This window comes from Magallana gigas, chromosome 8 (genome assembly GCF_963853765.1).
Source record: "Magallana gigas chromosome 8, xbMagGiga1.1, whole genome shotgun sequence".
In the NCBI taxonomy this organism is placed as follows: Eukaryota; Metazoa; Mollusca; class Bivalvia; order Ostreida; family Ostreidae; genus Magallana; species Magallana gigas.
The window spans coordinates 23004868-23020611 of record NC_088860.1 but is presented as its reverse complement, the minus strand read 5'-3'; the positions used below and the strand labels follow the sequence as shown (position 1 = coordinate 23020611).

Genomic DNA, 15744 nt, shown 5'->3' with positions numbered 1-15744 from the left:
CGTGCTAAGGAGTAGTCATTCGTCGGTAAGAACATCCTTACTTACATTGTTAAACTACTCAAAAACTCTTTTAAAAGCATACAATGCATTAAGTCTAGTACAAGTGTTACAAAAATGTCGATAATTAATGGTCGTTGTGAAATGTGACTTGAAAGACATGTTTTAGTATGAAATGTGTATGCAGGTGTATTATAGTCAGTTTTTACACATATTGTTACGTATCATACGTTAAAAAAATATTGTATGTTTTTCCTAGAATATTGACTATTGAGTTTGTGTCAATCATGCTTTCAGTCATTTCCATACAGAATTTCCTCGACACGTAGTATGTACACTGAACATGTGGTTTTGATATCTGTATCTCATTCAAACTGTTAACTTTATGTCTTATTTATCTATTAACGATGAGAGTGTTTATGAATCAAGGGTCTGCATTTGTTATGTAAATATAACATTATACGATTGAGAGTATGAGATAGAGAGAGAGAGAGAGAGAGAGAGAGAGAGAGAGAGAGAGAGAGAGAGAGAGAGAGAGTATGTGTGTGTGTGTGTGTAATTACTGTGTACCGTACATGTAATTGTTATTGATTGCCTAGCTTCCATGAACCATATATATATATTTCAATAATGCCACATTGCACTAGAAATATTGCTGACAAAGATGTTAAGAGAGAGAAAGAGAGAGGGAGAGAGAGAGAGAGAGAGAGAGAGAGAGAGAGTATGAAAAGCCATAGCAAATTTTATAGTTATATGTCATTTCCCACTTAATGAGTTGTTATAGCTGTTATCATGGTAATGTTTTGACCATGTCTCAGATACTGCATGTGCCCATAAAAAAGTGTAATCTATGACACACCCTTTTGTTTGATAATGACAGCATTTAGCTTTGTAATGATAGCTAGTGTATCTTATTTCTTCTAATCTACAGGTTTACCTGCGGCTTCCAGATGATCTGAAGATCAGGAATATAGAAAATATTGTCAATTTGATATTGCTAATGACCCAGTCAAGTCTGCTGAAGCCCAGAAGGTACTTCTTTGTCATGTAATAAACTTACAACTTGTTTTCCATATGTAGATATATTTGGTTTAAGCTGATTGAAAACCAAGCAAGGTCATCTAAATAGCTACAATGTCTTGTGTAAAAGGGAAAGGTTTATATGGGCATCTTGTTGCAAATCTGCTTGATTATTAGCTGCAGATCTGTAGCTCTCTGGTTGAAAAAATTCGGATAGACTGTCCAATTTTTTTCAACCAGAGAGCTACAGATCTGCAGCTACTTGATTATCTGTATTTTAAGGGATGGGAACCTCTGAAAGGAATACCAGGAGTTTGAAAATATTATAAACTTTAAGAGATGTGTTTTACACTCTCTGAGAAAATGCAGAAATCCCATGAATTTCTTATGCTGGAAATATGTTTTTCAGATTAGTTTTTGTTATTGACGCAATTATATTTTGGTGTACATAGAATGTTGATAGTTGAAACTCATACAGACAATCTCTCTGTCCACTGGATATCTAAATATCTTTGAAGTTACACCATAAGTCCATTGAAGTTACACATTCATTACATTTATCATGTGTGTGCAGAATTGATTGAGCCAGGTTTCCTGATGTTTCCTGATGTTGTCATATAAGTGATACATTGTACTGCTTTAAAAAGTATATATCACTTGTGACTTACTGGTATATTAGTACATATTTCATTGTACAATCATTTGACAAATTTAAGTGTTTTGTAGTACTGAAATGTTTTTATGGCTTTTAAAATTACTGAAAGTACATGCACATGATGCAACTATCTTTTGACGCTGTATATATAACAAAAAGAAACTGTCAGCTGGGTTTAAAATTAGTGGCAAAATGATGTAATACATGTATGTACAATAATAGAAAAGATTACATTGTTAGTAATTGCACATTCCATAAATAACTTCATTGAATATACACATGTAAGTATTTGATGAGTGCACAATGTTTGCAAAAATTACATGTAATTCTCTTAACACTTTATGTTAATTCTATTTTAGTTTCCAGACCATGACATTAATAAATATTCCTTGAATCGAATGCATGAGGATTAGAATGGAACCTTATTCTGCCTTTTTACCAACTCACACCATCTTTTCAAGATTTATGGAGCCAACCACAGAAGAATTTGTTCTATACAAATCATTCATAACATTCTTATTTATGTTGCTTAACTTTAAATGTTACTGGATGAATTGTGTTCACATAATAAATACCAGCAAACTTTTTATCTAACATATGTTTTTATATTACATATTCATATACATGTTACATAACATTTTTGGAAACAGCTATTTTTTTGAAATTGGAATTTAGCCCCACTATTTTATACAAGTTTTTTTTAAAGGGACTTGGACACGATTTTAGATTAAAATTTTGTTTTCAATTTCTTGATGGATAAAATGATTTACTTGCACATTTTGAATAATTGACCATAATTTGAATGTTAGAAGTCAAGTTATAAGATAGATACAGGGGTACGAATTTATTGTTATGTAAACAAAGCTCGAGTCTTATGTTTGTTTACAAATAATATAAAGTATGAAATTACCATACTGATTCTATGTGATCATAAATGATATTAATGATATTATTAATAGAAAAAAGCAACATTTGAATGAAACTTACACCAATAAAACACATATGTAAATAATAACAAGACTCGCGCTTTGTTAACAAAACAAAGAATATTTAATTCTTTATCTTTCTTTTAACTCAATATTTGACTTTCAAAATTAGTATAATGATTTTTTTAGAATGATATATGCAATTTCATTAATTTATTTTTCATTTTTAGAAAATTCATTTTAAAGAAGATCTCTTACAACCTGTGTATTTTTTTTTCAGTTTACATAACACAGTGTATTAATTGAATGTAGTTGTGTAGATTTATACATGTACCTACAAGCAATATACATTTAATATTCACTACATGTACCAGCCTACTATATTTGATAAATAAATGTACTTCTTTCATGCCTTTTACTCATTGTTATATGTATTATTTATGATTAAAATACTTTGAAAACTTTTCTCAATTTATTTATTTTAGTAAGATTAAGAAACGGACTATAGTTAATGCATGTTTTCAAGAGTTGTCTCTCTTGGGGACAATAATGAATGGTCCCAAGGGTTCATGACCCTGAATATTGAGTAGGCTGTGAGGTGTGGACCAGTTCATTCAAAATCTAAATGCATGAATACTTGTATTCTTATTATAAAGCTTCCAAATAATTTTATGCTATTTTTTAAACTAAACATTGCAATGAAGGAAGCATACATTTCTTATTTGATTATGGATCGATCTAAAATAAATTACGTGTACATTGAGCATATAAGTAAATTAATGTGTTTCATTTGTCTGTTGATTACAATATCAATTGAGAAATAATATGTTAATCCATATTTTTATCTATTATTAGCACTCCCAATCAATAAAAAAAAATACAAATGTCCAAAAGAGTTCATTGATATAAAGTGGAGAAAATATTAATTCAAAAAATGTATATTAGTATTTAAACTTCTTTTGTCATCTTTTCCCCCTCAGCTTCCTCTGATGATTGTTGCAAACAGATACACGGCCAGACACAGATAAAGAAGAAAGAAACTCCAAAATGCCAGGAAATCGATTGCGGACGTTACATCCTTCCATTCGGGTCTGTTTTCCTCCTCTTGAGAGGTTTTCCCCACTGAATCAAAGTTATCTCTCTCTTCACTGTCCTTGTTTTTCGCAGGGGATATTTTACAAGATTTGCGGCAGTGAAAGTAATGCATGAGGCTAACCATAAACCGAAAGGGTTTAGATATTGGAACTGACGTGTCTCGGTGATGCAAGCGTATTTGTAAAGCTGTGATGAACAAAACAAGAAAGCCCATCGTCATCTGCATAAGAAGGTATATGCTAAGAACAGGTGTTGTTTCCGAGCTTACTGGAAGCAGAGTGTTGCTAATGGTCAGAAAGACAGCGAAAGATAGAAACACGGTCATTGCATATAACATCGTTTCTCCGGCGTCTACGGGCAGAGCAAAAACTAAAATGGTGAGCATTCCCAGAAAAAGAATTGGAATGATGATGTTGAATACATAATAAAAGGGCTTCCTCTTGATGTGAATTGAAAATGTTACCTTGGATTCAAAGGACTCTTTGCTTATTTTAACATCGGTTCGTGTGATTTCCCAGACGCCACTTTCTTTGTATTCGTTCAGGTTAATTCCATTCGCGGATCTTGAAATCTCAACTTCGGCGATCGTGTAACTCCAAACCACGAAGACAATCTCACAAACTTCTCTGTCGTAGGGAAAGTATGTGGTATCGATACTACATTGTGTTTCAAAGACTTGGAAAGGTTTCCAGAAAACGAAACCAAAATTGTCAACTTCAACATTGTAAAAACTGCCCCCAAATTCTTCAAATTTTCTGATACCATTTCCCAGCACTATGTCTGGTTTCCAAATGTCGTTCTAAAATTATTTCCCATTTGATAAGATCAAAATAATTAAAAACTGCAATTGCTAAGTGGTGTATTTTACAAATTATTTAATATTTTCCTAATAAAACGGATTCTTATCGTTTGTAATGTACATGTTACAGATAACTGTTAAAATATGCACTTTGTGTCATCAATGGTACATAATGCCTACTTATTTGTAAATAGTAAAATTTTACGTTAAGTAAAAAATTTATTGAGCTTTACAAACCTGAGGCAGAAATATCGTGGAAATACCGTTATTACTGGCCGGATCCCATCTAAGAAGGGAGTCTATCCATAGTATGGTCAAATGACCGGACGTCTCAAGTTTTTCGTTTACTTCATCCACCCCTATGATGCTAATTAGGCTAAAACTCACGTCTATCTAAGTCACAGAAAGAGCCTGGTCCTCCACCGGACGAATTCGCTTGTCGTAGTTAGAGAGAAGATTGTCTACAAGACTCTTAACTTGCACTGGTGTCTGGCTATTGACCCCTCCGAAAAAAACACACAGCAAAGACAGTTGAAACTGCAGCCATAGTTCGACACTAAATAGTTTATGCAGCAAAGGGTTTGGATCTAAAAACTGTTAGACGGCATAAGCTCAGTTTGAAGCTAAAAATGGAAACTACAAATTAAATAGTAATCTGCGTAAGGTGGGAATGTAATGCATGGATATGTGTTTATTCGTCAAAGACAATTAGAGAAGAAAATTATGGAATGTACAATTTAGTCAACAGTTTGTGTACACACTATTTAGCAGTGGTAATTGGTAAAAATCATTATCAAGAATTAAATGTATCATTGAAAGGTCACTGCACATTTAAATCGCTACTAAAATGCCAGTATTAAACGTTTTTATTCATTTTAATTTTGGATCGGACTATAAAATTAAAAAAAAAACACTTGAGTTTAAAAGCAACCGATAACGAAAAATGCTTCTTTACGCGTTGTTTTGAAATTTCAAATCGTTTTAAAAATGTCATGTATCTGATATCGGCTGTTAGAATTACCTTTTAAAAGTTTCTTAAGAGAGTTTTTAATGTTGTTCAAAACAAATACCTATAATATATTATTTTATTACATGATTGAATAATTCCTAGCTCTCTAATTGGTTCATATCCAACTATCTAGAAAAAATAACACTTTTTCTTATATATTAATTCCTAGCTTTTTGATTGGCTCAGATTCAACTATCTTGAAAAATCCCAGAACGTTATAATCACTTGTACGTGACCTAAGAGGTCAATATAACATTTAATTTCTCAACATTGGACTAAAAATAGATCGTCCAATGAAACATCGCGTTTCTCAATATGTTTGGCAATGGCTTCAAACTAAAACATTGCTTGATAACACTCAATTTGATATTTGTCTGTATGAATTCGTCGCTGAATCATATAATTAAATAATTATTAATACGATGATTAAGCTACCCTCGAAGTACAATATTCACCTCGAGTCTAGCTCAGTAAATATTATACTTCTAGGGTAGCTAAATCATCGTATTTACCTCAAAAACAGCAATAATTGTATAATATTCAACTACTTGACCTAGGAGGTCAATATAACATTTGATTTTCTCTTCATTGTACCAAAAATAGACGATCCAATGAAATAACGCGTTTCTCAATTTGTTCTGCTATGGCTTCAAACTAAAAGCTTCGCTTGATAATATTCAATTTGATATGTCTGCATCATTTTGTTGCTGAATCATATAATAAAATAATTATTGCTGGGGTTTTTTTCGATCAATACGATGAATTAGCTATCCTTTAAGTACAATATTCACCTCGCCTCCGGCTCCTTAAATATTGTACTTTAGCTAAATCATCGTATTGACCTAAAAAAAAAAAAATAGCAAAAATTGTATGTTATTAAATTTTTTTTTTTATTTTTTAAAGAACAATCATTTCATATTTTTTCAAAACATTTTTTTTATTTAAATGCTTATATGTCAGTTTGCAAGAAAGTGTGCAGAGTTTATAACTCTATCATAGTAAGAAAATATGGGGTTTTTTTTATTTTTTAAATTATTTATTTTATAAAATACTTGTTGAAAAACCCATTTATATATTGCATTATACAACCTGAATAATTAAGGAAAACAAGGAAAAATAAATGGGCAAAAGGTAGAATGTATGATTTAACTCTTCCTTTGAGAAACAAAAAAAATCACATAGTTGTTTTAAACACCACCGAATTTAGACTATTATTCAATAAAAAAAAAAATGTTTGTTCCAAAATGAAAAAACTTAAACCATGAAATAGTCTTCATCGCGCTTTTAAAAGCAAAACTAGGGAGGGGGAGTCAGAAGTATTCAGAAGGCTCATTCAAAATCAGTCAGTTATATCATTTATCTTGAAATCTGTATCCTAGCAACATCAAACTATTCTAGAAGAAGGTTATCCGTACATGCTCTTACTAAATGATTATTTGTATGATTTATTAGAAGATAGTACTAAACGTATACAATGTGATTACATGCGTAATGATTGTGTTAATTAAAGTAAAGATCATCCATCTGATTTCATCAATAGATGAAAGCACTACATATCGTTTGTTTTGTTAACAATATGATTATAAACTAATTACTGAAAACATTTAATTACGAGACAAACTGTATCACTGCTTTCAATAAAGAAATATGCATATTCTAAAAAGTCAAAGGTAGATGATGGAGTGCCGATTTGTTCACAGTGCCAAATTTTATGTTTAGAAAGATTTAAATATTCAACGCACGTATTTTTCAAACGTATCGTTTTACCTTTTTTATATTATATCATACATATATCAGAAGAAAGAATTGAATGTATAGACAGGCAAATGTATCATACCTTAGTTAAATCTTTCTCAATTTTACGATCCTCCAAACTCCCGCCAAAATTGACGATAACATTTTAAGCATGCCTTTACTTCGTATGTACAAAGTAACATTCTAAAGATGTAAACAAGCACTGCAAAATATGTGTACTTACACTTAAATTTTAATGAGGGTGAATAACAATGGCATTAGATATGCAAAATCATTACTGCACATGTAAATCTTGTTTGTGATGTTACATTAAGGCCTCCATGCAACCTTCACACACTTTCTGACCGTGTCAATTTAAATTTTATCGCATTTCAACATTAATTATAAAAGATGTTCTATTGTTATGTTATCTTGTCTACAAATTATCCGGCGTTTTTTAATTGAAAAACGGAAATTACATAATCTAATTGGAATGTCAAATTCACCAATGAAAATGCTTCTTGTAAATATCACCTGATTCGCCTATATATATGTTCGCCAAATATTTGCCAAACTTTTCAACGTTGTTGAAACTCAGTCTGTTTAGAGACAAGTGTTTAAAAGTATTTCAATTCAACCGAGGTAGGTACAAGTGCAGTAAAAATAAAAAAAGGCAAAGAAACTTGAATACAATAAGGTTAAGTTTTGTTTCGTTCTGTATACCATGGAACATTTTTTATGAGTTGCTATATATACATGGACTTCTAATTTAGTGTCTTATCTTTTTTTCCTTGACTGGGAAATTTTGTGTTTAAAACATCAACAGGTTGAAATATCGTTTTAGAATCTCAAATATCATCTCATGGTATATATAAACAATTATTGATAATATCCAAGTAGAACTGGTATGCGTAACTAAAAAAAGACTTTTTCTTTATTTATTTCTGTTAACTATTTTTAGATAGGGACTTTCCCAAAACAACACATCAGGCGATCAGGAACCTTAACACTTCAGAAATGAGAGATAACAAATTGTTGAAAACAAGCATACCGTTGTACATTTTCTCGGTATTGATGTTAAAATGGGCTTCAACGAAAACATTATTGCCCAGATCTTTGTAAGTAATTAATAAAAATAGATAAAATGTGAATGAACTTAATACAAATTTCTCTCTCTCTCTCTCTCTCTCTCTCTCTCTCTCTCTCTCTCTCTCTCTCTCTCTGTGCGTATGGTTGAGTAAACGTGCGCTAGAAATATGAAATGCTCATTCTAATTAATCACTTGTGAGTCATTTTTAATTTACTTACATATATATGCTTGTTGTGCTTTAAGGTCAATTTATTTCAATGGATTCACAATATGGGCTGCCAATTTGGTCATTGCAAGGTAATTACATTTAAGAAAATGGATGGTTCAATCATTTTTCAAATACAATGAACTCATTATTATTTTGTTCTCTTTAAAATGCAAAAATAATATTTTTTATAATATTGTTAGGTCATAAATGCCTTGGAAAATTGCAACCTCCTTTTTTATCCTTGATTTTGATCCTTGTGTGTTTTATCATAACTTGATATTTTTTAAATTCTGTTATGGTTTCATTCTATATTCGTTTTGGAGGGGGTTTTTTGTCTTAAAAAATCTTGTTTGAATAAGGATAAAGAAAAGTACTTTTTTTAATTTATTTTATAAACTTTGAAGTAGTGTGAACCATTATTATTATTTATCATATAAACTTTTAAGCAGTGCGAGACATCTGATTGGGGTGTACTTCTGGTTCATGGTTTTGTTATATTGTAGATAATATTCGACATGACCTGTTAACTTACGAACTCTTCCGTTGTGCGACGTAAGGTATTTAAGCCTTACAAAACAAAGAAGCTGACCATTGTCCTGGCCATACTATTGGTAAGATCTTTTAATATCGTCACCATTATTATTCCAATTTAAGATAAATCCTTCTTTTTAGAGTTTTTCAGGGGCAAATTGCCCGACTGGATTCATTGGTCACAAGAATCCAGACGAAGACGTTTGCTGTAAGCCAACATCGTGTTTCCCTGGTAACCAATCCAATAATTATGCATATATTCTATAGACATAATTGCAGTGAGAAATTATCAATTGAACAATTTCTATCTGTTAAAAAGTTGTGAATATTTAAAGCAATATGAGCTGTAATTTTCATGTTGAATTTTTTTGGTACAAAAATGTTATTGTCTACTAAAATGACAAAAGAACCATGGTTTTTAAATTTCTGTTAGCCATTTATTTGTGGAAAAGGCTTTGAAGAAGTTTAATTGGACCAAAATTCATTTTTTGTCGTCCTGTACAAAAATTGATCTGCTATATATTCCTTAGAAGAGAAATCTTTCCTCTGACAAAAATTAATGTTTTTTTTCAAATTTTATTGATCATAAAAGTTTAAGTTACATGTAGACTTGTTATACTAGCAGGTTTTTGCAGCAAAATAAAATTCTGAAAATTACAGCTCATATTGCTTTAAAACACAGCATTTACATGTTTTCTTCCAAATCTAACCAAAAAATTGAAATCTGAAAAGGCAGTCTGGAATATTTAGGATACTAATTTAAAAATCAAAAAATGGTTAAGGTACCTTCGTGCAGCCTTGTCAACTTAACTTCACCTCTGATGTTTGTCTCCCGTGTGAGGCCAATTCCTATCAACTGGATTTCACCAATTCCAGCTTCCCACACCCTTGTATCAAGGCCAACTGCCCCCCAGGTTCGTTCTGCACTGACACTGTGAATCTTTAAAACTGAAAACATATATAATGCACTATGAAAGGTCTCTATTTAACAAGCTATTTAGAAATATCGTTGGGTAGCAATACACTTGTTTTATCTGCGAAAGCACATCCTAATCACAATGCACTGAAGAATCTTATTCTTATGTGTATAACAAATATTACCCATTTTTTCTCTTCAAATATTGCAGATAAAGCCAATGAGATATTATATATGGGGTTTTATTGTTTTTTTGTTGTTTTTTTTTTTTTTACATCAAAACAATATTTAAAATAATTAAAAATTTAAATTGTTTAAAATCATTTCAGCACTTTCGAATGTATTCAATATAAATAGTCATATTAATTTGAATGCCTATAAATTCTGTAATGACTGGTTATTAAAAAATTTATTACAGGGGCCATGATGACATTAGCCTTTTCCCGATCAGGATGCAGGTTAAGATGTAAATGTGACGAAGAAAAGGGATACTATGGAGAAGACCCTTGTAATTGTAAACGGTACTGGGATTTCTGAGGAGTTTCATCGCTTAATTTTTTAAATTTAAATGTACAATTAATAAAACATTTTTTAAATCTCTCTCTCTCTCTCTCTCTCTCTCTCTCTCTCTCTCTCTCTCTCTCTTAATTTTAATATAGCAAATCAAATTGAAAAATTACTACATGTATGAGACAGTTTGCATTGCTGCATTATTATTTCTATCTAATGCTATTTGATTGATTAAGACAAATCTTATTTTTAATATAAATATTGATTTGAAGATTACCTTTTCATGCTCTTTGTAAATTTTAAATTCGAATTTTTTATTTATTTGTAAACTCATAAATTTTAGCATTGAAGACAAAACGAACAAAGAAAGGAAAGGCCACGGTAGTATTAAATTTTATTGCACTGAAATAGTCATTCTTTATCTAAATATGATTCTTATTTCTCATTTAAAAAAAATTCTTGTAATCTATTTGAAGCTGACTATGAAAAACAGCGAGATAACCTGATGTTCGTCCATAACCAAACACAGATCAAATTAGTCATGTGAGTATATGAATCGACCAATCAGTACAGAAAATGTATTTTTTTTTCTCTACAAAAATTGATTATTTTGCATGGTATATTAAATGACGGTCCTTTATACTCTCCAGTATTGCTGTGGCCATCACCATAGGACTCATGATCTTGATGTGTTTTCTGTATCTCCACTGCGAGCTACATGTACAGAGTAGACTATCAACATCATTGAATTTGGGTCCAGGGAAGGGAGACCAGGAGTGCATACCCCTTGAGGTTTCCCCTGTATAGAGTCTCCTAATTTTAATGTTTACATCTCTCCTTTCAATGACATGGATCCAAACACTATTCATCGAACATGAGGAATAAAGCATTTTACCGGCACGTTATTATAATACACACACTATGCATTTGACATTTGTTTACATAATTAGTTGTAATTTGTAACATGTTTTAGTATACATATGGTTATTTTATCATAAAGATTTAAAGTTATCTCTCTTGATACGCATTTAATCATTTAAATCACTTAATTAAGTGTATATACAAATTAAATTAACTGTGAATGCTGATTTTTATTTAACCGGAATATAAGAACTCTGGAGTTGATATGTATAAATGGCAGATCTGAAATTAACGATTTTCATCTTTATTTTTATTTCTTTTAAGTAAATGGAATCCTACTACAATTTTTTTTATTTATCATATAAAAATTTATATACATGTGCGTAATTCTCTTTAACTTGATTTACAGCTTTTAAGGATTTTCCAATTTATAAGTGGAACGTATACCCAGGGATCTATATATGTCCCTGGTACATCTTTTTGTATTTATATTCAAACAAGTTCACAGTGGTATCTACTTAATTGTGTAAAATATATATATATATATATATATATATATATATATATATATATATATATATATATATATATATATATATATATATATATATATATATATTTATTTATTTATTTATTTATATATAAAAATGGATTTGGCAACAGGCATTGTCTATGTAAGCCTTTTCCATAAGCCTTTTGTCACAAATTTCTTTAATGTTTATCAAATTTAAGTTTGAGTAAATATTAAAAATTTTATTGTTGTTTTTTATTCTAAATGTTAGAAATAAATGTTATCAATTGGGACTTATATAAATACTAATTAAATGTATAAATTGGAAATTTATTTAAAAATTTATTTGATACCTGTATCCAATCTCTCACCAGAGGGCGTATTACGCTGCGCTACAATACCTCTGTTAACGTCTAAATGCCAAGAATCTTGGCAAAACCCATTCTCAATCATGATATCATAAATTATAGTTTTATATGTATTCAGTCTACATTTCGATGTTAAAGCCTCGCGCTAAAATATTGAAATAAAAAGAATGTATTGGTAAATCACGGTAAAAAACAAAGAACTATTTCTCGGAGTAATACTCCATTACCAATATTTTCGTGGCACTTCTTTTTAGACGTGAACAGAGGTATAAGTGGAGCGAAGCAGGAACGATAACTCTGGGTAGAGATTGACCTGTATCAATAAAATTTTAGCCGGATCTATTTTTCTCATATGTTCTGATCTAACACTATTTATAGAACGGGAATTTCCAAAATAAACACTTTCAACAAAATGTAAAGTTACGCTGTTTTATTGCCAGCAAACAAAATACAACTTTATAAACATAAAAACTTGAAATTTTAACCTTCAAAAATAAACAAAACACATTATTTGATTTACGAAACAGAAAATTGAGCGTCTTCTCACGATTTCGTCTGCTTGCGTTCAATCAACATTTACAGCGAGGTTGGCTGTTCCTTTTCCAGGAATATTAAAACGAACATATACACACTTTCACGGTAACACTGCTGTTCAAATTTGGTAACGATAATTTTTAAATTTATACACGTACATGATCGGTCATCAGAATAAGCATCGTAAAGAAAAGCTATGATCAATGCATCAAATCCTTCGGTGCATTCCAAGCGGCAGATATACCATTTTTAAAAGGGTGTTATTTACTCAGGGTTTGAGCTCTCAAATTCCGATTGTTTTAAAAAAGTTCAATGTAATGATTGAAATTTGTTCTAAACACAAAAAGTATTTATGAAATGAATTATTATTGACAAAACATTCAATAGTTTTACTTTATTATGGAAGTATGCTCAAACAAAAATTGACTTTTAGCCAAACAGAGGAAATTCGAACTAAATTTTGCAGATTTTGTTTTCTGCTAAAAGTTTTTTGGCAGTAGTCTAATATTAAAAGTTAGGATTTTATATTTAAGTCTACGTAATTTTGCACAGTTTCCGTTGGTTTTATCTCACTTATTCATTAAAATAATCTTATGGCACGAATAATAATAATATTGAAAAATGCTTAAAAACGATAAAAGACATCATATCTCAAAATTTTGATCATTGACCTCATATAAATTTTATGCCAACAGAATAAGGTCAATATAAGTAGTTCAATATCATAAATGTTTTTGTATTATCATCATTCAATTTTTTGTAAAATTGAATCAAAAATGGGTAGGGATTTGAAAACTGATAGAGGAAATTCGGACTGAATTATTTTTAAAAATTGATGCTGAAAACTTAATGTTGTGTACTAATTTAGTGCCACTACCATTCGTAAACTGTATCTTATTTTTTTAAAGTGTTTATTTATTTGTAATATTTTTATAATTAAGAAAATCTCAATTGTAGTGTAAAATTTTATGGGATTTTTCTTAAATTTTCAATAAATATTCAATGGCCATTAACTCAAAAAGTAGGTCATTGACCTACTTTTCTGAAAGTGAAAAATAACAATACAAGCAAAGGTCTATAACACACAATAGATGGTTTTTCATTATCAGTGGATTTTTTTTTCATTCTGAGTAAACGTCATCCTTAAGTACATCACTGGCTATATAGTTACCACAACTTTTACAAAAGTCGCTTATACATACACGTACTATTCTTTGTCGACATATCAACTATCTTCGTCTACGATCGCCACTCCGTGGATGGCAAAGTCCAGATGCATATTCCAGCAATCTCACATGAAAACTAGTTTTATTACGAGTTTTTCTGCACAGTGAATAATATCACAAGCTATCGCATGTATTTTCCTTTCGTTTTCAATTCAGCCAGTTCACATTTTAACTCACTATTTGTGTTTAATCCAATAAATTCAGCTCAATATACCTGAATCAGCTGAAGGCGCATCCATTTTGAATATTGTTGCTGTTGTTGTTTTGTATTCATTTTTCTATGAAAAATATGAAAAAATTGACCGGAAAAATTTTTCATCAATGCGCGGAAGTTTTCCGGTCAATTTTTTCTTTGATACGTCGATCAATAGAAAAATAATTATCTTCATTTCTTAAATCTTAAACGAAAGAATCGCCTCCAAATCCACTTGATAGGGCTCAAGTGTCATTAATAACCCAGACACATCAAAAAGTTACCATTAGAAACTATTACCTTTTAACTGGTCACAGTCAGCCTTGTGCTTGGGCCAAAGGTAAACTCTACTGTAAGCCAACAATGTGAATCCAGGGATATTGCATATGTTCTAGCTTGGTTACAAATAGTGTCTTGCCTTTATTTTTTGGTATAGATTAAAACGTCAAATACCAATATATAAACATTTTTGATTTATTTTGTGACTCTAGATGAGACGAAAAATGTTTTAAACATCAATTGAGGAGGAACACATCATCACAAAATGACTGACCTCTGATCAAAACGATATTTTGTTTTATTAAAAGAATTTTATCGACAGCACCATGAAACTTACTCCATAGCCAAGTAGATAAAGTGTGGGCTTGTGATCCGTACATCCCGAGTTTGAATGCCGCTGGTGCTTTGTTGTTACTTACTGAATTGATTTTTTTTTAGATAATAATTCTTTGTCCTCAAACTACAAATGTTTTGCTATTTGGCAATGTACATGTAAATTATCATCATATTTTTCATAATCAAATAATTTACTGTTAATTTGAGTGACCTTTTCCATGTGCGTTATTCAACTTAAGTTGAAGTTGAAATGTTTACAAGTCGTGTGAAGAGAATTCTTTAATCACTGATCCAATTTCTTCAAAACAAAATTTAAAAGTTGTAAAACCCAAAGTATAGAAAATATATAAAAATATAAAGTACAAAGTATATAAAGTGGTTTAGTTTGAAATAAAGTAAAACTTCATCAGGTATCCATTGATTAATTATTGCCAGATTAAATGAAACGTTCATACTTACATAACCAATTTGATATGTACGTTTGAAAAATAATCCTTAAATCATATATATCCTTTCTCTGGTAAAGTTCCTGGCACTTTATTTTAGCTGCCGAAGTGCACTTAATTTTAACATGTTTAATGGCTGTTCCATTTATAATTCATAATCTTGACAACAAGCGTTACAATAATTCTAAAGCGCCAAAACAATTATTTTTCATACTTATTAACATCAAAATTGATATGCTTTTAAGCATTTAATGCTTATTTTTGGATATCGTCGGTATTTTAATGTACCAGACAAGGCTATGCAAATAAATTGAATCGCAACAGGACCTGATGAATTAGTCTGCACGACCTGCAGGCATGTTCACAAAGCTATCCTAGGACTATGGTGTGTCCTAAGTACATCTTAGGATACGTCTTACTCTTACGTCTGTTTCTCGAAGCTCTCCTAAATTTAAGAACCGCCATAACTTTGTCCTAACTTTAGGATATCACTTACCTTG

General features: G+C 30.6%; 3 protein-coding genes across 4 annotated transcripts in view; 2 read left to right on the top strand and 1 right to left on the bottom strand.

Moving 5' to 3' along the window:
* The window catches only part of LOC105320912 (uncharacterized), a 33655-nt gene extending 22340 nt beyond the window's left edge, over window positions 1-11315 (top strand). The window contains exon 11 of the mRNA XM_066069815.1: window positions 11283-11315. The gene's annotated coding sequence lies outside the window, so the exon portion shown is untranslated. The remainder of the gene's footprint in view (window positions 1-11282) is intronic.
* Window positions 3290-5039, bottom strand: LOC136270685 (neuronal acetylcholine receptor subunit alpha-6-like). Its single transcript, XM_066069060.1, has 3 exons — window positions 5013-5039; window positions 4730-4885; window positions 3290-4492 (listed from the first exon to the last, which is right to left on the bottom strand). Exons 1-3 carry the CDS (start codon window positions 5037-5039, stop codon window positions 3575-3577), a joined length of 1101 nt encoding a protein of 366 aa, XP_065925132.1. The 3' UTR covers window positions 3290-3574.
* LOC105323385 (uncharacterized) lies at window positions 9030-11315 on the top strand. Of its 2 annotated transcripts, XM_066069817.1 has the most exons (6): window positions 9030-9144; window positions 9206-9296; window positions 10399-10501; window positions 10834-10871; window positions 10967-11033; window positions 11141-11315. In XM_066069817.1, the coding sequence occupies exons 3-6, from the start codon at window positions 10404-10406 to the stop codon at window positions 11295-11297; spliced, it is 360 nt and encodes a 119-aa protein (XP_065925889.1). In that variant the 5' UTR covers window positions 9030-9144; window positions 9206-9296; window positions 10399-10403; the 3' UTR covers window positions 11298-11315. The 2 variants fall into 2 exon arrangements, with proteins under 2 accessions (XP_065925889.1, XP_034329983.2); XM_034474092.2 differs by lacking the exons at window positions 9030-9144; window positions 9206-9296 and adding an exon at window positions 9853-9978.
* Window positions 11316-15744: the final 4429 nt, after the last annotated feature.

What these genes read in the sequence shown, in the direction of transcription:
- LOC136270685 (XM_066069060.1), bottom strand. Translation starts at nt 5,039, where the DNA reads ATGGCTGCAGTTTCAACTGTCTTTGCT. An exon ending in CAGTTTCAACTGTCTTTGCT is followed by an intron (nt 4,886 to 5,012) that starts GTGTGTTTTTTT and finishes TCTGTGACTTAG; the next exon opens with ATAGACGTGAGTTTTAGCCT. An exon ending in CCACGATATTTCTGCCTCAG is followed by an intron (nt 4,493 to 4,729) that starts GTTTGTAAAGCT and finishes AAATAATTTTAG; the next exon opens with AACGACATTTGGAAACCAGA.
- LOC105323385 (XM_066069817.1), top strand. Translation starts at nt 10,404, where the DNA reads ATGATGACATTAGCCTTTTCCCGATCAGGATGCAGGTTAAGATGTAAA. An exon ending in GACCCTTGTAATTGTAAACG is followed by an intron (nt 10,502 to 10,833) that starts GTACTGGGATTT and finishes CATAAATTTTAG; the next exon opens with CATTGAAGACAAAACGAACA. An exon ending in ACACAGATCAAATTAGTCAT is followed by an intron (nt 11,034 to 11,140) that starts GTGAGTATATGA and finishes TATACTCTCCAG; the next exon opens with TATTGCTGTGGCCATCACCA.